General features: G+C 36.6%; 1 protein-coding gene across 1 annotated transcript in view; it reads left to right on the top strand.

Annotated features, from left to right (window-relative positions):
* Window positions 1-26,452, top strand: part of MALRD1 (MAM and LDL receptor class A domain containing 1) — a gene marked incomplete at both ends in the record, with an annotated part of 598,196 nt that overhangs the window by 89,335 nt on the left and 482,409 nt on the right. The window contains 2 exons of the mRNA XM_082619568.1: window positions 10,451-10,548; window positions 19,183-19,356. Coding sequence (XP_082475694.1) covers window positions 10,451-10,548; window positions 19,183-19,356 — 272 coding nt within the window. The remainder of the gene's footprint in view (window positions 1-10,450; window positions 10,549-19,182; window positions 19,357-26,452) is intronic.

The raw sequence follows: 26,452 nt of genomic DNA, 5'->3' as shown, positions 1-26,452 counted from the left end.
GCTACTGTTAGACAGAAGAGTAAATCTGGTCCCTGATACTCAACCTTGCCTGGAAACAGAAAAAGCCTAATTCTTTTTGGGTTTTTTTGCTTTATTTCTTTGGTCTGGATATGCCATAATATATCTAGCCATAGTCTTATTGAGTGACAATATTATGACAATGCTGCAAAATCTGTACTTGTATGCATTTTCTTATATGGGGAGCTTTTATTCTATGCAGTAAAGGACTAAAAGTGAGACTCCTATATTTTTACCAAAAGATACGTACTTTCCCCTCAAATTTTAATACTTAAAATTCCAACAGCAAAAAGGAGTGCTTTTTTCTATTTGCCTACCATCAATAGACATTATATTCTCTTAATTTTTAAAAAACTTATGGGTATAAAATGATTTTTCGTGTGTAACCTTGATTTGTCTTTCACTGAAAAATGATTTTTCAAATGTTTCTAACTTTTCAATTTATTTAGATCTTTAATTTTGCTAAATATTTGAAGCTTTCAGTGCATAGATTTAAAAAATATTTTGCTAATATTTTCTTAGGTTTTTAATATTTTTGCAGCTACTCTGTCACATTTTAAAACCTTATTTTTTTTGGTTGTTGTATATATAAGTACAATTATATTTTTAAATACTGACCTTGTATTCAATGACTTTGTTAATTTTTTTTATTATAGTTAAGAGTTTATAAATGTTTCAAATTTTCTGGGTTCATAATTACTTTGTCTTCAAATAATGACAATTTTACTTCCTTCTTTCTAAATCTTAAGCCTTCTGTTTTCTTTTTGGTTTTATCGCCCTAGATAGGACTTCTGGAAGAATGTTAAACAGAGCTTGTGATAGCTGCTGTACTCGTCTTGTTCCTATTTAGGGGAAAAGCTGTCAGTAATTTAGCCTTGAATGATATAGTTCCTAAAAGTTGTTTTGTTTCAGATAAAGATGTTTCCAAGCATAGCACAAGGAGATCAGCTCAGTGGCTTTGTGTCCACCTAGAGGGGTGGGATAGGGAGGCTGGGAGGGAGACGCAAGAGGGAGGAGATATGGGCATATATGTATATGTATAGCTGATTCACTTTGTTAAACAGCAGAAACTAAGACACCATTGTAAAGCAATTATACTCCAATAAAGATGTTAAAAGAAAAAAAAAGATGTTTCCTTCTATTCATAGTGTGTTAAGTTTATATATACATATATATATACACACATATATGTAAGCATGTTAAAACTTTTCATAAGCTTTTTTCAGCATACGTTGTGATAATCATATGATTGTGATACTCTCTTTTTTGTTTCTAATAAAATGAATGATTTTTCAAATATTAAACCATTCTTGCATTCCTGATCCAAACCTCCTTTCACTGGTTTTATTTATGATTTCTTTCTTCCTTCTTAATGGTAATATTTGTGATATTTTTACCTAAATTCATAATAAAGTCATTATAAATGTTCTCACAGCATGTAAGGAGTCCCTTCCAGGCAATTGTATTAAGGGGGTGCCTCCTTTGCAAAAGGTGAGGTTGAGGTTGGCCTGAAAAGCTTAACGTGGGGAGACTGACACCTACATTCTTTTTTTAAAAAATTTTTCAACTTTATTTAATTTATTTTTTTTTACAGCAGGTTCTTATTAGTCATTAATTTTATACACATCAATGTATACATGTCAATCCCAATTGCCCAATTCACCACACCACCATTGCCACCCCCCGTGGCTTTCCTCCCTTGGTGTCAATACGTTTGTTCTCTACATCTGTGTCTCAAATTCTGCCCTGCAAACTGGTTCATCTGAACCATTTTTCTAGGTTCCACATACATGCGTTAATATACAATATTTGCTTTTCTCTTTCTGACTTACTTCACTCTGTATGACAGTCTCTAGATCCATCCACGTCTCAACAAATGACTCAATTTCATTCCTTTTTATGGCTGAGTAATATTCCATTGTATATATGTACCACATCTTCTTTATCCATTCATCTGTCAGTGGGCATTTAGGTTGCTTCCATGACGTGACTTTTGTAAATAGTGCTGAAATGAACATTGAGGTGCATGTGTCTTTTTGAATTATGGTTTTCTCTGGGTAATCCCAGTAGTGGGATTGCTGGATCATATGGTAATTCTGTTTTTAGTTTTTTAAGGAACCTCCATCCTGTTCTCCATAGTGGCTGTATCAGTTTACATTCCCACCAACAGTGCAGGAGGGTTCCCTTTTCTCCACACCCTCTCCAGCATTTGTTGTTTGTAGATTATCTGATGATGCCCATTCTAACTGGTGTGAGGTGATACCTCACTGTAGTTTTGATTTGCATTTCTCTAATAATTAGTGATGTTGTGCAGCTTTTCATGTGCTTCTTGGCCATCTGTATGTCTTCTTTGGAGAAAGGTCTATTTAGGTCTTCTGCCTATTTTTGGATTGGGTTGTTTGTTTCTTTAATATTGAGCTGCATGAGCTGTTTATATATTTTGGAGATTAATCCTTTGTCCGTTGATTTGTTTGCAAATATTTTCTCCCATTCTGAGGATTGTCTTTTCATCTTGTTTATGGTTTTCTTTGCTGTGCAAAAGCTTTGAAGTTTCATTAGGTCCCATTTGTTTATTTTAGTTTTTATTTCCATTAATCTAGGAGGTGGGTCAAAAGGGATCTTGCTGTGATTTATATCAAAGAGTGTTCTTCCTATTTTCCTCTAAGAGTTTTATAGTGTCTGGTCTTACACTTAGGTCTCGAATCCATTTTTAGTTTATTTTTGTGTATGGTGTTAGGGAGTGTTATAATTTCAGTTTTTTACATGTAGCTGTCTAGTTTTCCCAGCACCACTTATTGAAGAGACTGTCTTTTCTCCATTGTATATCTTTGCTTCCTTTGTCATAGATTAGTTGACCATAGGTGTGTGGGTTTATCTCTGGGCTTTCTATCTTGTTTCATTGATCTGTGTTTCTCTTTTTGTGCAAGTACCATATTGTCTTGACTACTGTAGCTTTATAGTATAGTCTGAAGTCAGGGAGTCTGATTCCTCCAGCTCTGTTTTTTTCCCTCAAGATTGCTTTGGCTATTCGGGGTCTTTTGTGTCTCCATACAAATTTTAAGATTTTTTGTTCTAGTTCCATAAAAAATGCCATTGGTAATTTGATAGGGATTGCATTGAATCTGTAGATTGTTTTGGGTAGTATAGTCATTTTCACAATATTGACTCTTCCAATCCAAGAACATGGTATATCTCTCCATCTGTTGGTATCATCTTTAATTTCTTTCATCAGTGTCTTATACTTTTCTGCAAACACGTCTTTTGTCTCCCTAGGTAGGTTTATTCCTAGGTATTTTATTCTTTTTGCTGCAGTGTTAAATGCGAGTGTTTCCATAATTTCTCTTTCAGATTTTTCATCATTAGTGTATAGGAATGCAAGAGATTTCTGTGCATTAATTTTGTATCCTGCAACTTTACCAAATTCATTGATTAGCTCTAGTAGTTTTCTGGTGGCATTTTTAGGATTCTCTATGTATGGTATCATGTCATCTGCAAACAGTGATGGTTTTACTTATTCTTTTCCAATTTGTATTCCTTTTATTTCTTTTTCTTCTCTGCTTGCCATGGCTAGGACTTCCAAAACTATGTTGAATAATAGTGCTGAGAGTGGACATCCTTGTCTTGTTCCTGATCTTAGAGGAAATGCTTTCAGTTTTTCACCATTGAGAATGATGTTTGCTGTGGGTTTGTTGTATATGGCCTTTATTATGTTGAGGTAGGTTCCCTCTATGCCCATTTTCTGGAGAGTTTTTATCATAAATGGGTGTTGAATTTTGTCAAAAGCTTTTTCTGCATCTGTTGAGATGATCATATGGTTTTTATTCTTCAGTTTGTTAATATGGTGTATCACATTGATTGACTTGCATATATTGAAGAATCCTTGCATCCCTGGGATAAATCCCACTTCATCATGATGTATGATCCTTTTAATGTGTTGTTGGATTCTGTTTGCTAGTATTTTGTTGAGGATTTTTGTATCTATATTCATCAGTGATATTGGTCTGTAATTTTCTTTTTTTGTAGTGTCTTTTTCTGGTTTTGGTATCAGGGTAATGGTGGCCTCATAGAATGAGTTTAGGAGTATTCATTCCTCTGCAACTTTTTGGAAGAGTTTGAGAAGGATGGGTGTCAGCTCTTCTCTAAATAGAATTCACCTGTGAAGCCATCTGGTCCTGGACTTTTGTTTGTTGGAAGATTTTTAATCACAGTTTCATTTTCATTTCTTGTTATTGGTCTGTTCATATTTTCTGTTTCTTCCTGGTTCAGTCTTGGAAGGTTATACCTTTCTAAGAATTTGCCCATTTCTTCCAGGTTGTCCATTTTATTGGCATAGAGTTGCTTGTGGTAGTCTCTTAGGATGCTTTGTATTTCTGCGATGTCTGTTGTAATTTCTCCTTTTTCATTTCTAATTTTATTGATTTGAGTCCTCTCCCTCTTTTTGTTGATGAGTCTGGCTAATGGTTTATCAAGTTTGTTTATCTTCTCAAAGAACCCGCTTTTAGTTTTATTGATCTCTGCTATTATTTTCTTTGTTTCTATTTCATTTATTTCTGCTCTGATCTTGATGATTTCTTTCCTTCTGCTAACTTTGGGTTTTGTTTGTTCTTCTTTCTCTAGTTCCTTTAAGTGTAAGGTTAGATTGTTTATTTGAGATTTTTCTTGTTTCTTGAGGTAGGCTTGTATAGCTATAAGTTTCCCTCTTAGAACTGCTTTTGCTGCATCCCATAGGTTTTGGATCATTGTGTTTTCATTGTCATTTGTCTCTAGGTATTTTTTGATTTCCTCTTTTATTCCTTCACTCTTCTCTTGGTTTTTTAGTAACGTATTGTGTAGCCTCCATGTGTTTGTGTTTTTATGTTTTTCTCCCTGTAATTCATTTCTAATCTCATAGTGTTGTGGTCAGAAAAGATGCTTGATATGATTTCAGTTTTCTTAAATTTACTGAGGCTTGATTTGTCACCCAAGATGTGATCTATCCTGGAGAATGTTCCATGCCCACTTGAGAAGAAAGTGTAATCTGCTGTTGTTGGATGGAACGTCCTATAAATATCAATTAAATCTCTCTGGTCTATTGTGTCATTTAAAGCTTCTGTTTCCTTATTTATTTTCATTTTGGATGATCTGTCCATTGGTGTAAGTGAGGTTTTAAAGTCCCCCACTATTATTGTGTTACTGTTGATTTCCTCTTTTATAGCTCTTAGCAGTTGCCTTATGTATTGGGGTGCTCCTGTGTTCGGTGCATATATATTTATAATTGTTATATCTTCTTCTTGGATTGATCCCTTGATCATTATGTAGTGTCCTGCCTTGTCTCTCGTAACATTCTCTATTTTAAAGTCTATTTTATCTGATATATGTATTGCTACTCCAGCTTTCTTTTGATTTCTATTTGTATGGAATATCTTTTTCCATCCCCTCGCTTTCAGTCAGTATGTGTCCCTAGGTCTGAAGTGTGTCTCTTGTAGACAGCATATATATGAGTCTTGTTTTTGTATCCATTCAGCAAGCTTGTGTCTTTTGGTTGGAGCATTTAATCCATTCACGTTTAAGGTAATTATAGATATATATGTTCCTATGACCATTTTCTTAATTTTGGGGGGTTTGTTTTTGTAGGTCCTTTTCTTCCCTTGTGTTTCCCACTTAGAGAAGTTCCTTAAGCATTTGTTGTAGAGCTAGTTTGGTGGTGCTGAATTCTCTTAGCTTTTGCTTGTTTGTAAAACTTTTGATTTCTCCATCAAATCTGAATGAGATCCTTGCCAGGGAGAGTAATCTTGGTTTTATGTTCTTCCCTTTCATCACTTTAAGTAAATCATGCCACTCCCTTCCAGCTTGTAGAGTTTCTGCTGTGAAATCAGCTGTTAGCCTTATGGGAGTTCCCTTGTATGTTATGTGTCATTTTTCCCTTGCTGCTTTCAATAATTTTTCTTTGTCTTTAATTTTTGCCAATTTGATTACTGTGTTTCTTGGTGTGTTTCTCCTTGGGTTTATCCTGTATGGGACTCGCTGCGCTTCCTGGACTTGGGTGACTATTTCCTTTTCCATGTTAGGGAAGTTTTCAACTATAATCTCTTCAAATATTTTCTCTGGTCCTTTCTCTCTCTCTTCTCCTTCTGGGACCCCTATAATGCGAATGTTTTTGAGTTTAATGTTGTCCCAGAGGTCTCTTAGGCTGTCTTCATTTATTTTCATTCTTTTTTCTTTATTCTGTTCCACAGCAGTGAATTCCACCATTCTGTCTTCCAGGTCACTTATCTGTTCTTATGCTTCAGTTATTGTGCTATTCATTCCTTCTAGTGTAGTTTTCATTTCAGTTATTGTTCATCTCTGTTTGTTTGTTGTTTAATTCTTCTAGGTCTCTGTTAAACATTTCTTGCATCTTCTCGATGTTTGCATCCATTGTTTTTCCGAGGCCCTGGATCATATTCACTATCATTATTCTGAATTCTTTTTCTGGAAGGTTGCCTATCTCCACTTCATTTAGTTATATTTCTGGGGGTTTATCTTGTTCCTTCATCTGGTATATAGCCCTCTGCATTTTTATCTTGTCTCTCTTTCTGTGAATGTGGTTTTTGTTCCACAGGCTGCAGGATTGTAGTTCTTCTTGCTTCTGCTGTCTGCCCTCTGGTGGATGAAGCTATCTAAGTGGCTTGTGTAAGTTTCCAGATGGGAAGGACTGGTGGTGGGTAGAGCTGACTGTTGCTCTGATGGGCAGAGCTCCATAACACTTTAATCCGCTTGACTGCTGAAGGGTGGGCCTGGGTTCCCTCCCTGCTGGTTGTTTGGCCTGAGGCAACCCAACACTGGAACCTACCTGGGCTCTTTGATGGGGCTAATGACAGACTCTGGGAGGGCTCACGCCAAGGAGTACTTCCCAGAACTTCTGTTGCCAGTGTCCTTGTCCCAATGGTGAGCCACAGCCACCCCCTGCCTCTGCAGAAGACGCTCCAACCCTAGCAGGTATGTCTGGTTCAGTCTCCCCTGGGGTCACTGCTCCTTCCCCTGGGTCCCTATGGACACACTGCTTTGTGTGTGCCCTCCAAGAGTGGAGTATCTGTTTTCCCCAGTCCTGTCAAAGTCCTGCAATCAAATCCCACTACGCTTCAAAGTCTGATTCTCTAGGTATTCCTCCTCCCGTTCTCGGACCCCCAGGTTGGGAAGCCTGACATGGGGCTCAGAACCTTCACTCCAGTGGGTGGACTTCTGTGGTATAAGTGTTCTCCAGTCTGTGAGTCACCCACCCACCAGTTATGGGATTTGATTTTACTGTGATTGCACCCCTCTTACCATCTCATTGAGGTTTCTCCTTTGTCTTTGGATGTGGGGTATCTTTTTGGAAAGTTCCAGTGTCTTCCTGTCGATTGTCTAGCAACTAGTTGTGATTCAGGTGTTCTCACAAGAAGGAATGAGAGCATGTCCTTCTACTGCACCATCTTGGTTCCTGCACACTATACACCTGGTAGTGCAGTGAACAAGAATCCACCTGCCAATGCAGGGGACATGGGTTCAATCCCTGGTCCAGGAAGATCCCACATGCAACGGAGCAACCAAGCCATGACCACTGAACCTGTGCTCTAGATCCCATGTGACAAGTACTGAAGCCTGTGCTCCCAGAGCCCATGCTCTGCTACAAGAGAAGCCATTGCAACAAGAAGGCCGCACACTGCAACGAAGAGCAGCCCCTTCCCGCCACAACTAAAGAAAGCCCATGCGCAGCAATGAAGACCCAACACAGCCAAAAACACCCCTCCATTCTTTCTTTTTATACTGTGCTGGTTAACTAGCCCCTCTGGGGTATATGGGTGTACAAGAGTTTTACAATGAACAGTTCAGATTAACAGGAACAGTTTCTTTGGCATATTGTAATTCCACAGGTCTCTTAAGTCAGTGTATTCTGTGGAGCAGTCTTGCAAGAAAATAAATCCAGAGACGTATTCCTAGAAGTACATGGGTCTGGGGTCAGAGTTCAGTATCTTTAGGCCTAACCTGCATATATAAACTTTAAGTCAATATTATCTGTTTTTCAAATATTTGGTTAAAATTCTCTCAGGATTGCATTTAGCTTCCACATCAGTTTTTACTAATATAATATTTTCATAATATCATCTTTCCATCTAATAACATGTTATCTCTTTTCATTTAATCAGAAGGCTTATAGTTTTCCATGGAGTTTTATAATGTTCTTCACATAAGTCCTGTCCCATTCTTGTTAAATTTATTCCTACGTATTTTGTATTATTGTTGTTAACTGTGAGTAGAATATTTCTTACCATTCTATATCCCGTGTCTTACTGCTAAAATAAATAAAAATGATTTAAATGTATTTCTCTGTTTCTATTTACCTTACTAAATTCTCTTATTAATACTTGTCTTTATTAAAAGCTAGAATCTGTTGGGGTTTCTATTTTTACAATTATATTATTGGCAATACATGTGGAAATCTATCTCTACTTTTCTATTGTGTTTACTAGAAATTTTATTCTCTTGACTTCCACATTTACTAGATTTATAAGATGATCCTTATCCATTATTTATCCAAGATAATTAATATTATCTCATATTTCCTCTAATTACTAATGGTGACACAATTCTCTAGGTAGTTTCTCATTTTAATTAAAATAGTTTTGTTGTTTACCATTGAAAATGTTATTTATTTTGAGGTTGGTCATTAATCTTTATTGTTTTTTTAAAATATTTTATTGAGGTTATTTGGAATGGCTGACTGTTTTTCACAGTCTTTTCAATATTTGTTGATATGAATCTATGATTTTACTCTTTAATTTGTTGATCTAATTCACTGTTGATAGGTCTGTTAAATCAAATCAAACCTCTATTCTTGGAAAGCTCACTTGTCAGGATACATTATTTTTTGATAAGAATTTCAGATGCAATTGAAACATTTTAATTTTAATTTTGTATGTATGATCATGAGTGATATTGCTCTATTTTTATTCTGTTTTCATCATTCTTAACATTAGAGATATCTGGCATCATAAAATGAGTCAGGGAGCTCTCCATATTTTTCTAAGACCTGAGATATATGCAAATCATGTGCAAGTATTTATTCTTTAAAAATTAAATAAAATTAAATAAAATTCAGCTGTAGGGCCGTATGTTCTGTTAGATTTTTTTCCTATCACTTTTCCAGTTACTTTTGTGGCATAATCAATTTGTTCAAATCATTTGCTTCTTTAGATTTTGGAGTTTTAGTGTTTATATGTTTCATCCTTCATTAACTGCTTGTTTGAAATCATCCATATTGTTTTAAATGACCAGGGGAGTAAGATCTTTGAATGTATGTTAATTTTTAGAATTTTAATTAACCTTTTGACAATATTCAGTTGAGTTTTACTTGAACCTCAAGTAAAGGATTTTTAAGCTGGATTAATTTTTCAAAATCATCTTTTCTTACTCTACTCTTTTATAGGTGAAATAGAGAATTTAATGAGCTCATATATACTGTTTCTATTACTCTTAGTTTGGATTTTGGGAACAGTGATCTTTATCCTTCCCAATTGGCTTTGAGATTTAACACCCATGTAAACTGGGTTCTACTTTTCCCACTCAGAGACCACACTGCTGACTTGCAACCTTGGTTGTTTGGTTAAACATGTGGTGGTATCTGTAAAGTAATATGTTTTAATTCTGAAATCCTTTTCATTCTGTGCAGTCAGCATTGATCTGTGTCTAAGAAAATCACCTTCTGAATGTGTTTTTTCATCAAAATAGTTGGCTTTCCAAGTTGCCCATCACTCTATGATTATCAAAGGGCAGGATCAGGACTTGACATTGTTTAGCATAACCTTCCTTGTAAATTTTCAGTATTCAATGAAGCTACCCCTGACAGCCGTTCAGAATGTGTGATCCTTCGAGCTGCTAAGAGATGTTATCCCCCCTGTACATTTGCCGTGAGCACATCCACTGTAGTTAAAATCTAGAAGCAGTTATTTTGTTAACACTAGATTAGATCTTTAATTAAGCTTTCATCCCCACTAGCACAGACAGCAGTGTCAAACATGTAAGCCCCAGGAGAAACCAAACTCATTCTATAGGCTTGTATTCTTCAGTACATCATGAAGAAACTTACAAGCAAATGTCTCATGGGAATTTTGTAAGGGTATGTTGAATATCTAATTGTAAACTTAGAAGCTTCATTTAATTTGATTTCTAACTATGACGTGAGTTAAGCCAATAAACATATTTGTTGAGAGGATTTAGATCAAGAGCTTGTTTTTCATCAGTTGGGTTTTATTTTAGATTTAATGTTATCCATATGAAAGCACTTTTTGGTTATCTACAGAGCTTAATGGTAAAGAAGTAAAAATGTAATTTTCTTTATCTGATTGACAGTTGAATGTGTGCACGTTAGCGCAAAGAACGACTAAATGTCCAATAGTAGAATTTGTATCCATATGGCTTTACGTTTGTTTTGCAGGATCGTTTATTTATTTGGGGGCACATCGATCACCTGCAGTGGCCAAGCTTGGAAGTCCTGTTCTTACAAAATCACTCAATGCCTCTACCCCGTGTCAGGTACCCAATTATTGGAATTTCCATTGGCCATTCTGTAGTTGTAAACTGTTAAGCTTGGGTTACTCTAGCTAGTAAATGCCGGCTGTGTTTTACTAATATTTTCAAAATAAACTGAGAGATTTATATGAGCTATTTCAACATGAAATGTCATTTTGTTCCAAAAGACTTTTGCAGTTTATAACTTACACCCTTCTTTTGGGGGGAGTATTCAAAAATATTTCTGTCATTTTGCATTCTTTCCATGTAGTTCTTTCAATAATTTAAAGCTGTGGATACAGGTTGCCCAAACTGCTTGTTGGCCAACAATGTTAGCTGAGGAAAATAAAAGCAGTTCAACAAGTTCTACTGTAAGAAAAATGAAAGGATGAATAAAGAAAGATAAATATATGCAGAAAAAATAATTAAATTTCCAAAATTTTATTTTTTCAGTTAGTCCTTCTGGTGCCAGGTAAACACAGACCAAAGGATAAAATGCTCAGGTCATTTCCACAGCACAACAGAGAAGAAAGAAGAGGGACTTTGGAGTCAGATGGACCTAGTTCCAACTGGTTCCAACCTCAGTTCTGCCACAAATGATATGCTTCCTTTGAGACTCAGTGTTCACACTGCAAGCATAGTGTTAGCCTCCCTTCTTCACATGGTTGTGAGAATTCAAACGTGATTAAGTAAAGCACCTGGAAAAGTATTTGGCAGGTATTAGGTGTTCAATAAACATAATCCCTTTACTTTCCATAACATGAATACCTATTAGATGCTTCTGTTCAGCTTGCCTTGCTTTCTGTCCTTTTGAGAGTTCTGACATGTCCTTAAGCCTTTAGGATTTCAATTTTTTTTCTTGGTTATCAGAAAATAATGAAGGGATCAATAGTGCTACGCACTAAATTCATCACCTAGAAATGCAGGGTTACAGCACTAACACAGGCATTCCTGATGATAAATTACAGATCATCAGACCTTTATAATTAAAGTATAAATTTAATTATACTTTCAGCTTGATATAATTCTCAATGAGAGTGTCCAGAACTCTTAATAGGTTGTCCTCTTTATTTTTCCCCTTTGGTTTTTGCTGCCCATTTCTCTGTGGGAATTTGGATTAAAAGAACTGCCGGAACTCCACTTCCACCTCACCCAGATGGACTCTAGAGTCTCCCACCTTTGGTTTATTTTAATTAAATCTTATGTGATAGATGTAGGTTTTTCTTCTCTTTTTCTTTTTTTTTTTTTTTTGAGAACTCCTGAAGCATTTACTTGCTCTTTAAAAGTACTTTACAGGGCTTCCCTGGTGGCGCAGTGGTTGAGAGTCCGCCTGCCGATGCAGGGGACACGGGTTCGTGCCCCGGTCTGGGAAGATCCCACATGCCGTGGAGCGGCTGGGCCCGTGAGCCATGGCCGCTGAGCCTGCGCGTCCAGAGCCTGTTGCTCCGCAACGGGAGAGGCCACAACAGTGAGAGGCCCGCGTACCACACACACACACACACAAAAGTACTTTACAGGCTTAATGAACTTTAATTTAAGGTCATATACCAAAGCAATGCAATTGCTGTTGTTAAATTCATTAACGACACTGGATAAAAATGAATAGAATTTGTTAATTCTGCCTCTTTTACAGAAATGTGAACACTAACACTAAGAGCTTATTAAAAATTCTGAGACTCACGGAGAAATCATACAGTTTTCTTCTTTTTAAAGATGATCTACATTTCCCATTGTTGTATGTGGGTAGCCATTAATTTGTGGTCATAGGGATTGACCCACAATTTATGATTGTTTCTACTTGAGGACATTTTTCTCTATTGTGGCTTAAATTTGGAGCTTACCTGTGGGAGCTATTGGGGTGGAGCCTCAGTGAAAGCAATGGACAATTTAGATACTTGGTGGTTTATCTCTCAGAACCAAGTCCTCAACCTTCCAAGGCCTTGGATACTGATTTAGAGGTTTGCCTTGGTTTGTGGAAAAGTAAGAGTATTATAGACTGCCAAAGAGGTATTTGTTTTATCCCTTTTATCTGTATCTGCTTGAATGTTAGTAATCTTTGAGTTAGAGGGAGGGATATTTGGATTATGTTATAGTACTTTCCAGCTTAGAATTACTATTAGATTGTTAGAGGTCATTTATAGTCTGAGATAACACATGGCCAAAGCTCTCTCCCATAGGAGTATTCTAAGAATATACTATTACTGTTTTATAAGTTTGTGGTAATGTGGGATTCTTTCTTTCATGAAAGTTACAAAATAAGCTAACAAACCAAATTCTTATCTTCTTGAGTAATCAGAAAATCCAGCTGATCTTCCTAATTGAAACATATTGAATGATAATAGTTGTATTCATGGAATAGCGAATGTTCTTTATTATAAAATGGTAAAGTGGGCCGGTGAAATAACCAAAGTTGGGCACTTTGATATGATTAAAGCCTTCATTTTATGAAATTACATTTTTTTCTCTACATAATCATACCAGGCTAACAGAGTTAAGAATATTTGTTTGAAAGGACTTTAAAGGAATATGAAGCTTTCTTTTGAGTCTTTTTTTCCTAACAGGAGCCTTTTAGGGTCATTTTGCATGAATTACCCTGTACTTTATGTGTAGCCAACACATGGCATCAACATGCAGAACTGTTCCTGTAACTACTCATTGTTCAAGATGTGGACTTTTATTTAAAAGCTTCAAAAGCTCCTTTGGTCACTGGTGGAAATTTGGCATTTTTCCTTGGAATAGACAGGAGATAGCACAAACAGAACATGTGGGAGCCAGAAGCTAGTGTTTCTTATTGCTGTCGACATACTGTTACTATTTTTGTTTTTTTTAACTTTTTCTTTTTTTAATTAATTAATTTTGTTATTTTTTTATTTTTGGCTGCATTGGGTCTTCGTTGCTGTGAGCTGGCTTTCTCTAGTTGCGGCGAGTGGAGGCTACTCTTTGTTGCAATGCTCGTGCTTCTCATTGCGGTGGCGTCTCTTGTTGTGGAGCATGGGCTATAGGTGCACGAGCTTCAGTAGTTGTGGCACATGGGCTCAGTAGTTGTGGTTCGCGGGCTCTAGAGCGCAGGCTCAGCAGCTGTGGCGCATGGGCTTAGCTGCTCGGTGGCATGTGGGATCCTCCTGGACCAGGGCATGAACCCATGTCCCCTGAATTGGCAGGCAGATTCTTAACCACTGCGCGACCAGAGAAGCCCTGTTACTGTTTTTAATAAATTAGGAAATGTAAAATCTGAAGGAGATTTATGTGGATATTAATATTTTACCACTCTCTTGTTTGAGTTACTGTATAAAAGACATATCTCATTTTTAGGACTTCATAATTAAATACAGCAGGACTGATAACATGAAGCTTCCACTTTCAATGCCATTTTGTGTGTTTGTCTTTCATTTTTTTTTTTGTATTCCCCAACTCATTTTGCTATTCTAATCCTCTTTAATCAAAAAATTCGTACAATTAAAAAGAAGTGAGGGCTTCCCTGGTGGCGCAGTGGTTGAGGGTCCGCCTGCCGATGCAGGGGACGCGGGCTCGTGCCCCGGTCCGGGAGGATCCCACGTGCCGCGGAGCGGCTGGGCCCGTGAGCCATGGCTGCTGAGCCTGCGCGTCCGGAGCCTGTGCTTCGCAGTGGGAGAGACCACAACAATGAGAGGCCCACATACCGCAAAAAAAAAAAAAAAAAAAAGAAGTGAATAGAGATACCAAGAAAAAGACAGATGAAACGAAAAATAGGTTGGCTCCAAAAATAAAGTTTATGAGGGCCAGGCTACATTTTTGAGTCTAAGTTTTCCAGCAGCCAATGCAGAGAGAGACATGTGAGAACTCATTTGGTTTATATTCAAGGAAGTAAGAAACAAAACAAAAATAGTTCTTCTGAGACTTTCCCCCTGATTGCACACACACCAGTGTAAATGTTCTTTCTCTGATTCAGTGCACACCTATTGTTTCTCTACTCCATGCTCATCATAGCCCTCAATGCTGGGAATATACTAGGGGCAATGTAAACACATTTGCCATAACAAAATATAGAATTTTGTGAGGCATACTGATAGTTTAGTGTGAAGTGCTACAGAGAGTAATAAAAATATTAAATACATATAATATATAATATTTTATGTAAGTATATATAATATATAATGTAATAATATATAAATTAAACATATAAATAAATATATATTATATATAATATATAACATACACATATATACGTATAAACCATATATATAAGTGATAACCCACTTATAACAACTCTCTCAATGAGTTTGAAAAGGCCATGTCTTGTAATGTTCCCCAAGTAGAGTTATGAGCTCATAGCGGAGAGAAATTTAGAAAAAAAAGTAATATACAATGGGGCTTGGAATGGTGCACTCATGTTCTGTTCTCTGATTGTTTTGTTTACTCCAAGAATAGTATTAGAGCACTAGATAGATTCTAGAGGAAGCAGTGGTTTATTGGGGAAAGATTGAGCAGATATTCTCCTCAGTTGTACATTGTCAAAACACATGAAGATTAATCATTTAGATGAGAAAAACAGATTATATTTTATTGAAGATTGCAAACTTTTACTTAAGCTTGTTCAGATAAAAAGAGGCAAAAACATGATTACGAATAGAGTCATAAGAATCACTATGGTAATGATGAGGGGTGTGTGTCTGTGTGAGAGATGAATGATCCCCCTCCCCTACACTGACTTATTCCACTTGAGTTTTGAGGAGTTACAGATATCTTGTTTCTTTTCCTTTTTTTTTAAAACTTTTTTGTGTTTTACTCTTTTTATTATTCTAGATCTTGAAGATATAACAGGTGTATCAAATACCAGACAGGGGTCGACATGAAGCAGAGAAGGCAGAGATAGCTGAGAATTTGGAGAATAACTGAGAAAAGACATGAAGATCTGACCAAAAAGCTCCCTAATAGGGAAGCAAGTAGAACAAAGACCATAGGAAGGTTGAGGAAAAAAGCAGAAAATTTGAAGAGTTCCAACTGGAGACAGACCAAAATAAAATGAAACAGTAAAGAGAAATAAAGAAGACATTATTTTGAACTTATAAATAATGTCCTCTTAATGTCCTTTGCAGAATTTAGTCTCAGAGATTTACTAATTAGTAATTACTAATTGTTCCTAATTACATTCTTTTGTAGAACTGGCTATTCCTCTGGAAATATCACAGGGCACTGCAGAAACCAAAGAGCAAGATTAGTTATTCACCTACACTCGGTAACTAGTAGTATAAGTCACCTGATATTGTGTCCTTTCTTTTTTTTTTTTTTTTTTTTTTTTTGCGGTACGCGGGCCTCTCACTGTTGTGGCCTCTCCCGTTGCGGAGCACAGGCTCCAGACGTGCAGGCTCAGCGGCCATGGCTCACGGGCCCAGCCGCTCTGCGGCATATGGGATCCTCCCGGACCAGGGCACGAACCCATGTCCCCTGCATCAGTAGGTGGACTCTCAACCACTGCGCCACCAGGGAAGCCCTGTCCTTTCTTTTTATAGTAAAATGAATGATTCAGTGTGTGTGTGTGTGTGTGTGTGTGTTTTGGCCGCACCAAGTGGCCTGTGGGATCTTAGTTCCCCAACCAGGGATGGAACTCGTGCCTGCTACAGTGGAAGCGTGGAGTCGTAAATGCTGGACCTCCAGGGATGTCCCCAGATTCAATATTCCTAAAAATATACAAATAATATAAAATCAGAGAATACAATTAAAAACAGTAAAGTAATTTGAGCTTCATTTCTTTTCTTTCCAATTTGCAATTAAAGGAACTGCTTTGTTGGAAGTTATTTAACCAAAGGAAATTTTCTTGAATAAAATGATTCATGGTCTTGCATAGTCACCCTATACATACAACCCAAGTTGTGCATATATATACAACTTAGTGAAAAGCGAGGAGAAATAAAAGCAAGCCTTTAATATTAACATTTTATATAACTGCTTTTTAATGAATCAGGCATGAATCAAGACAATAATTTCCTTTAAAATGAAAAGTAGTAAATAAATTTTAAATGGTTGGCATAATGTTAACATACAGCTCTTTTTAATAGAATTTTCTGTGATGGAAATTTTCCTCTGCTATGTCCACTATGGAAGTCACTAGCTACAAGTAGCTATTGAGCACTTAAAATGTGATGAGTGTAACCAAGAAAGTGACTTTTTCATTTTTTAAAATTCATTTACATGTAAATAGCCACACTGTTTTCATACCTTTGTCATTATACACATTATACTTAATTGTTCCTTTTCTTTTCACTCTCTCCCATAAAACTCTGAGGTCCTTAAGGACACTTAATTCCTTGCACATTTTATAACACAGAACAGGTCTCTCTTTCTCTCTTTGAAGGTTTATAGACATTGGCTTTAGAAAGAATGCTGATAGTCCCACTCAAACGTCCTTCTTTTCTTCAATACCTATTAACTGAATACATACTAAGTACAAAGTGCTTTGATATGTTCTAAGAGGAATTCACAACGTGCATTGTGATTCTGAGTTTAAGACTTAGTGTTCCACTACTAGTGTGTATCACAGTGAGAGCCACGGATGTTGGCTAAGTTCCTATCGAAAATCACAGCTGTATTTATAACTTTTGTTCGGTGATCTTACCCTTACCAATATAAAATTTGAAAAGACTCTGGAAAGTTTCTTCGTCTATACCAAACTAAAGAATTCTCCTTAAATCTCTACAATACCATTTCTGTTTTTTAAAAAGTAAATTAAATATAAGTTCTAAGCTCTTATTGAATATAGATCCCATTGGTATTTACTCTTAATGCACTATTAAAATAACTTCGCACTGGTAACGTACTGAGTGACAATATGACAGCTTGAAATTCTGATGGGGCTTGCACGGCTCTTGTACAACTAGGTTTAAAGCTCCATTTTGCATATTTACAGGCTTGGGACATGCTGTCTACAGCTGTGATCTAAAGTTTAATTGCGGTTAAGGAACATACATCCTCCCTTTCCATAGAATTTAATCAAACACTTCTGTTTGACTTTACATTTCTTGCTTAAAGGCCTGAGTGTAGGTGAGCTTGGTAGTAAAATCTAATATGAAATGGACAATCAGAAAGAATGCTTTGATCAGGTGGTGGCAATTCAGTAGACATTGAAAGAAAAATGTGTACCACATTGGAACAGAGAATGCTTGATTTTTTTTTTTTTTTTTTTTACTTTTACTTGTTGACAGTTTGCTTTATTTATTTATGGCTGTGTTGGGTCTTCGTTTCTGTGCGAGGGCTTTCTCTCATTGTGGCAAGCGGGGGCCACTCTTCATCGCGGTGCGTGGGCCTCTCACTATCGCGGCCTCTCCTGTTGCGGAGCACAGGCTCCAGACGCGCAGGCTCAGTAATTGTGGCTCACAGGCCCAGTCGCTCCGCGGCATGCGGGATCTTCCCAGGCCAGGGCTCGAACCCGTGTCCCCTGCATTGGCAGGCAGACTCCCAACCACTGCGCCACCAGGGAAGCCCCTGCTTGATGTTTTGAACAATTTTTTAAAAGAGCATTAAGATTTTTTTTTTCAACTTTCATCTCCACTGAACTTGGTACCTACAGTGAAATAAATGAGATAATAAATAAATAATATATGTAATAACATCTGTTCACATAACAAAATAAAAGCCCAATGACAAAGGGAAAAAAACAGAAATTTAAAATGTAGTGAAACTGAAAAGGAGTCACTTTGAGTCCAAAGAGAGGGATTTCATTTCTCAGGGAAGTCATCTCTGAATGATACTGTGTTTTTCTTTGAAATCTGCAGCATTAGAACTCTCTGGCATAATGAGAAGAAAAAGTTGCTGTGTGTCTCAACTTGCTTTTGTGGGTTTTTTTTTTTTGGACATATTTTGTATTATGTCATCCAACTACTGAGGCAATTAATTTTCACCTTGCACAGGGCCCAGTATTTAGTAAATGCTCAATAAGTATTTGCTGAATAAACGATAGTGCTGAATTCCACATTATAGCTACTGCTATCGGCACCTTAAAATACTCCTCTGTGTTTTCTCCACTACCTAGTTAACTTGTCAGTCCTTTAGATTATGTCATCACTGGTGGTGAGTAGGAACCAAACTGATCAAGTCAAGGCTCCCTAGCCTCAAAAAGAACATTTTCTAGTTGGATTAAATTATTGATGAACAGTATTATATAATCTCCCAAGTTTTTTGATAATGTCACAATGGAGAAGGAATTAATGAGAAGTATTCATAGCAGTTTTCTCTTACCTGAGAAGTCAAGTTTTTGAGATAACTTTTTCTTGGATTGAGACATCAAGGAGAATGAATAGTAATACATGGTTTTGTAATTTTTGAGTCAGATATAGAACATGTATCTCCCCAGATTCATAAGAAGCAATAGTGAAGGCCCTGTAAAACGTCCATGACGGTGTGGACAAATATATGTCCTCAGACTTGTCTGAGCAGGATGCTAGTGTCCCATTTCTTTAGATATCTCTATGGCGTATGTTAAAAATATCAGTTAATGTAGCTACCTTGAGCCTTTTTTTTAAGGAGGGAATACAAAGGCTGGCAGAAGATGTACTTAGCATTTTCTGGGTCTGCATGTTTGGAGGAGAATTAAGAAGTAGTTTGGGATATTTTTAACTATAGAAGAGCTACTGGACACAGGTAAATGGAATATTTATATCATTCAAACACATTTTTTTTCACCAGGTGCAGTTTTGGTATCGTTTGTCTCAGCATTCACACCTCTCAGTTTTTACAAGAACATCACTGGATGGGGATTTGCAGAAGCAAGGTGATCTAATCAGAATCTCCAAATCTCAGTGGAGACAAGCAAAAATCGACCTCTTTGCAAAGGCTGGAGAATCTACTCTGCCTTTTCAGGTAAGCACGTAAGAAATTAATACATCTGAGCAGAAGATGCTTATTTAATGCTGATCTTTCCAGATAATAATATAATATATATATATCCCATAAATGTATCTGATATTAATAAAGCAGACATTCACAATCAGGGATGAGAAGAGAGGTTATCTTGATGAATTGCTCAAGACTTACTTGTGGAAGCATAGCAAAAATGTAGATAAGAATTGAATAGGATGGCAGAGAGAAGAGTAATTTAACGGGAAAATATTTGTTTTCTTAAGTGAGGATGGTGGATTATATGAGGTAGTGAAAAAAATCTGGCTGCACTCATATTTTAATCCTATTGCCTTATTTGCTGCTGCCCATTAATACTGAGAATTTTATCACACTTTTATGTCATTTACTTGGTTAATAATGAAAGAAGGAAACTGGAGCTTATCAAATGGGTGCACCAGCTTCCACCCTCCTGGACATGACTCCCTTCTAGATGATGTTTGAAAAGAGGTAGTTTAGAAACTAGATTAGATGGTGGAACATATTGGAACACTCACTGCCTTAGGAGTCCCATAGTCTGAGTTCCCATCTCTGCTCACCCCATGGGTTGTTAAGTGATTGTGTACATTACATCTTTGAGCTCCAAATTTTCCAATCTGTGAAAACCACAGTGATAATAAAAGCAGTGCTTGAGAGGAATCTGAATTAAAGAGAATGTAGCTAAAATGGTAGCTATGAACATGAGCTCTGGAGCCTGGGGTTCAAAGCCAGGTGTCCAGTCAGAGGGAAATTGCTTAATCCTTCCGTGCTTCTGATTCTTCCTCTGTAAATGGGGTTGGGGAAGTAAGAACATTGTTGGGGTGTTAGGAGCCTCTGAAAAATAACACACCTCATCTGGTACTCATTTCCAAACTGAGGTAAATGTAGAAATCCAACAGAGAGAGCACAAGATATTTTGGAGAAGATGTATTTAAAATAATACCTCACCTCAGAACAAACAGCTCCACCCAGAGAACAACAGACTGCTAGAGAATACAGGACTCATCCTTCGGGGAAAACCTTTTTACCATGAGTGATTATGATGTGTGAGTGTTGTTTTATGGGTTGGAATACATGTCCCCCTCTGGTGGGGGATGTTGATAATGGAGGAGGCTATGGACGCCTATAGAGGTTTGTGGGAACCCTCTGTACCGTCCTCTCAGTTGTGCAACGAACCTAAAACTGCTCTAAAAGTCTTAATAAAAAAACAAAAGACAAAAACCCAGAATGTCCTTGGTTAGAACTGGCTATTTGAGAAATATTATGAGTTGAAACTTGTGCCATTCTTTCTTGGCCTCATTAACCTACCATCATTATTGAAACGTTTCGGCACTGGGTATTTTTTCTTTTTCCTGTTTAATATTTCTTCTTTTGGGGTTTTTGTCTTGCTTTGTTTTGAGGTGCAAACTGAGACTGCTCTTTATTATCTGGGGGCATATTAACTCGTTTTTAAATTGACCAGTGGTTTGATGGAATTTTGTAATTTGGTATCCACAGATTGGTGATGTTTTCTGTCTTCCCTCCCCTCCGTGCTGGATCACCACCACGTGTTGGCTTTTCTCTCTCTTACCTGGGGGCTCCCAGTCAGTACCAATCAGCCTCTTCTTCTTCTTCTTTTTTTTTTTTTTTAATGTATTTTTGTGGCCGCACCATGCGGTATGTGGGGTCTTAGTTCCCCGACCAGAGATCGAAACTGCCCCCTGCATTGGAAGGGCAGAGTCTTAACCACTGGACTGCCAGGGAATTCCCAGCCTCTGCTTAATTGTGCTGGCTTTTTGAGGGGAGTGAATTGTCCTGGGTTCTTGCTAAGCCTCAGCCATGTTTAATTCAACCCCAGAAGGTAAGGATTTTAGCATGCACTTCTGTTCCTTCTTATGTAATCTTGTTACTTGGCTGAAGTACAGGCTTGTTTTAGAAACTACAGTTCAGTGAAAAGAAAAATAAGAACTGTTCTCTCAGATGTCACTATTCAGAAGACCATTACAAGTCCACAGTCTCTAATCAGCAATTTGGAAAATTAAAATTTGGAAAGCAATAAGCTTTTGAAAAACAAATTTAGAGGCAAAATTTCTCCTGACCTGAACCAATGTTAGGCAGTTCATTTAGTGATGTGTTTGATGATAAAGTGTTGCCCCCTGGTTAGGTAGGGCTTTCATTTTTCCTAGTGGAAAAGGATTAGGCTTACTGTTTATTTTGTCAGAACAGCAAATTAACAACATTTCAATATTCTCTCCATTTCCTATGCAGTTTTTATTGGAAGAATGTAAGTCGAGTAGTTAATAGAATTTTTTCAATCTGTTTTAACTGGGCCTACTCATTTTATATGTTCAGTTGTTTACACAAATATTTTCATTTAATTTACAATTTCTTTCCTAACTGCTCTTCTTAATTTCATATCTAGAGGTAGTACTTTTTCTGAATGCTGTCCATTGATTTCCAGTTGATCTACTGTCTTTGAGTTTGCTACTAAAACATAATTGTGTCATATTTCAGATTTCATTTTAAAATGACCCTTTTGTGAAATTTTCCACAATGATTGATACCATGTTCGCTCTTGATCAGAGTCAATGGGATAAATCAATAACAATTTCCTGATATTATTTGAAGATTCAGTGAAGGGTGAGATTTATAATGCAAAGTAAAAGCTGGTCTAGTCTCTGTAATGTTGCTCTGTCCTCAGCCTTCTTAACCTTAGGGTTTCATTCAATCTTGTTTTGCCAGGTAGCTCTCTTCTGCAGTATCTGCTAAAGACCAGTTATCTCTTTATTTCATGATAGTGATATAGTACAGCATAGTCATCCATGGCTCAGGTCACACATTTTTCATACTAGATATGTGACCTTCAACGAATAACTTCAACTCTCTAAGCTTCTGTTTCCTTTGCTTTAAAATGTGGAAGAAAATAACACCATCTTCACAGTGTTAAAATAAGAGGACGTGCCTGGCATGCAGTAAGCTCTAAATAAAAAGTTCGCTGTTGATCTTATTTTTAATACCACCATCATTCATCAAAAATTACTATAGTCAAATTTTTCTTTACTGCTTCTTACTATATTCCTATTGTCTCCATTTCCTCTTAGATTCATATTTCCTTAGATATTCATATTCACTCTCATTATTCTTTTTTAAAGGAAGATGTCAAAGAACCAAAATTTAAATATTCTAGTTGAGTATTTCTCTGAAAAGTTTCTTTCTGTTTTGCAGATCTAAAAAGTAATCACTTGATTATAAACAATATTTACACGTTGCTGTGCTTCCTGAAAGGAAAACAAGAAGTGATTCTGTTCACTCAGGGAGTAATATAATATAATTGGATAAGACAAAAATCAGCAAGATCCTAAAAAATGGTTTTAAAAGGAAAGATATTTACATATAATTTGAAATTTTAACTCTCAACTTACCTTGAGAAACTTATAAAATGAGGTTTTCACTCTGCCTTTGTCAATGATTGAAACATTTCTTCTGAGCAACCTCTGGCTCACATACCAATTATTACATGATACTGTAGTTCCCAAAGGGAACTGCCTTTGGTGACAAATCAAACGATCAGCTTGGTTAAAGCAAGTAATACAAGATAGGAACAGTGGAGATGATTTTGGAATAATCAGGTGATATTATTTACAGATATGAGATACTTTTTTTTTAAAGGAAATAACATTATTCTCTGTTTAAAGTTGGAAAATTTTAATTAATGGTCAAATTATAATCGTTCATTACATGGTCCTGAATTTAATTATATAGAAGTAAGCAAGCAGACATGTACCTGACCTAATATCATCTTTATTTTGCTCTGGGAGTTGTTTTATACTTACATTTTAATATGAAGATGTAAAAGAGCCTAGTGGTTTTCTTCGGACAAAATGATGTAACCATATTTTAAAGACCTATCCCATCATTCAGCTCATCCCAGGGCGCACCCACTCCATTCAAAGAATAGGAGCATGTACCTCTCCTGGGACACAGAAGTGCCCCAAACAAACATTCTGTCTTTTTCCAGCTTTCCTTTGAGTAGTGTAGTCCTTCAAATATGGTGGCCATAACTATCTGTCTAATGAGTCTGAAGAATTAAACATCTGTATTTTAATTGACTTCAATGTAGGACATACTACAATAATGAATAAAAAAATTCTTCGAAATTAAAGCTGTCCAAATACATTACAATAACTTAATGATGTTAAGCATAATTTATTTCTCACAGTGCTTATATACATTTCATCAAAATCCTTCTTTAAAATCGATTACTACTCTCTTCCTCTTGTATGAAGGCCAAATTTCTTGGCTAAGACTCTACAGAAACCAGCTCTAATCAGAATTTTAAAAATCATTAAAATTATATACATCTTGTTATAAAGTATCAAAAATTTCAGATTAAGAAATAGTCCCTCCTGAGCATCCTTACCTTCCATCATAGTCTGTATCTTCAGGTAACTATAACACTAGTTTATTTTTACCTCTAGACACTTTTCTATTTAATTAATATGTATGTATGTACCACATATATCTAGAAATCTGAACCATGTGCATTTTTAGCCTAAGTAGTGTCATACTATAAATTTTTTCTGTAATTTAATTTTTACTCAGAAACTTATGTTGAAGGTCTTTCCATATTAGCATACAGAGATAGATTTTTTTTTAACTGGCTCAGGAGTCCATGATCTATATCACCATTTATTTATTGATTCACATTTGAGTTGTTCTGATTAATTTGCTATCAAAACCGACATTAAAGCAAACATTCCTGCCCAGGTCTTCATATGTGTGCCTATGAGTGTCTCTCTAAGGTAAACCCTGAGGATGGGCTTAATTTTTGTAGTCTATGCTATTTTTTTTTCTTTTCTTTTTTTTTTTTTTTTGCGGTACGTGGGCCTCTCACTGTTGTGGCCTCTCCCGTTGCGGAGCACAGGCTCTGGACGCGCAGGCTCAGCGGCCATGGCTCACGGGCCCAGCTGCTCCGTGGCATGTGGGATCTTCCTGGACCGGGGCACGAACCCATGTCCCCTGCATCGGCAGGTGGACTTTCAACCACTGCACCACCAAAGAAGCCCTATTTATCTTTTTAATAGATGTCATCAAATTGCTGTCCCGTTGGGCTGCACCAATTCATGCAATCAGTCCTCTTCTCTTAAACAAATATTTAGGCAATAATTCATTTAGGCAAAAAATCCTATACTCCTACCATAGGGGAGGAAATAGTTTTTCTTGACCCTATTAGGGTACCTGACTGGGTCTCAAAATTAAACTGATAAAGCAGATTAACAGGAGAAAAGCATATAAAATTATTTAATTTTAGTTTTACTTGATGTGGGAGCCTTCATAAGGAAATGAAGACCTGAAGAAATAGTTAAACCTGAGTGTTTTTGTGAGAGGTTTGATGAAGAGTGGATAGTTGTAGAAAGGTACGATAGGGCAGAGTATGAGGTGAGTGTAATAAACTGGGGAACTTAGCTAGGCCTGTTTGTTCAGCTTCTTTGTGTCCTTTTGTCTTCAGAGATAAGGATGTCTCTGGCATAGGGAGGGCTCCTCTCACATGAGGGTTTGATCTGCTTTAGAGGAAAGGTCAAAAAGTCCATCCTGCACATACCATTTTTCAAATTCCTTTGGCTTGAAATACTCCATATGCTGCATAGGTGCCCTATTTTGGGACAGCATGTCCTAAACCCCATCATCCTACAATGCCCAAAGTTTTCTAAATATACTCTACATGTTCACATTTCCTTTTTTTTCTTGTTATGTTACCAGTTTCTCATGGTAACAGAATCTTAGGCAACAATTAAAACTGAAGTTTAATATTACCTCTTTGCTAAGTCTTTTTTTTTCAAATTCTATCTCATATTCTTGACAGAAATAATGAAGTGCTTTTCTTTGATTTTTAGTATCTTGTATTTCTCTCATATAGTACTTATGGTATAACTTAGTTGTTAATGTATCATATCAAGTAAATTGTAAGATTTTGAGACCAGAGATCCTCTCTGATTACGTGGAGATGCACTTACTAGCCCTGTCTTGGTCTAGTGGTCCTGCTATGCATCCTTAAGGCTCTGGACATAAATTCATTCATTCATCCTTCCTTCCTTCCTTCCTCCCACCCTCCCTCCCTCCCTCCCTCCCTCCCTTCCTTCCTCCCTTCTCTTTCTTCCTTTCTTCCTTCCTTCCTTCCTTCCTTCCTTCCTTTCTTTCTTTCTTTCTTCCTTTCTTTCATGGTGGAGTAACAACGTAATAATGTGAGTGATTAACAAGAAAGAAAACAAATTATACCAGTCATTATTTAGAATGTTAAAATAAATTAAACTTAAATAGATGCCTCCAAGTGCTTTAGCATATGAATGTTATTAATCATTGTATGTGGTTATTTACCTCACTAAGTAGGTTTCCATATATGTATATATAATATATATATAAGTATTTAAATATTCTGATATAGAAGTGAATTGTTGCCTTCAGCCTACCCGTTATAAATGAATTCATATTTCAATTAATCTGAGTTGTAAACCACATAGTTGATTACCCCAAAGAGCCCATTTTAAATGCTTATGACTTAATGGCTCCAATGGGAAGGCAGCCTTCAGTCATGATGAATGTTACAACTTCTAATTGAAACAAGGTTACCTAAGATATTAGGGTTACCTAAGATATTAGGGTTACCTAAAGGAGTTATGACTTTATAAATTCCTCATTTGAATGTTCTGGTCAAACAATTTTCTAAAATTAGTTTGGAAGTTTGGGACAGAAGCAGATGAGCTTCTCTACACCAAAAAGTATGATTGTAATAAATTTACTTTTGTTAAAAAATGGTTAAAGAAGACAATTTAGGTGGTACAAACAAGGTTTATTCAGCACTTCATGAAGCAGACAGTCTCTATTTGGAGAACTGTAAAATGGGTGGAAGGTAGGAAGCTTTATAGGGTAAAGAATAAAGAATGAGAAAGAGTAAAACAGAAAATATCGAGTTGACTGGGGCCATATAGTCAACCTTGTTTAGGGTGAGAAGGAACAAGGAAATATAGAGCCCAGAGTTGGCTTGAAGTTGGGGGATTGACTGCTGAATATACTCTGTTTCTGGTCAAGGGGAACATTAAAGGGG

The sequence above is a fragment of the Mesoplodon mirus genome (genome assembly GCF_964341445.2).
Source record: "Mesoplodon mirus genome assembly, chromosome: 4".
In the NCBI taxonomy this organism is placed as follows: domain Eukaryota; kingdom Metazoa; phylum Chordata; class Mammalia; order Artiodactyla; family Ziphiidae; genus Mesoplodon; species Mesoplodon mirus.
The sequence above is the reverse complement of the archived record's forward strand: the minus strand, read 5'-3'. Positions and strand labels throughout refer to the sequence as shown.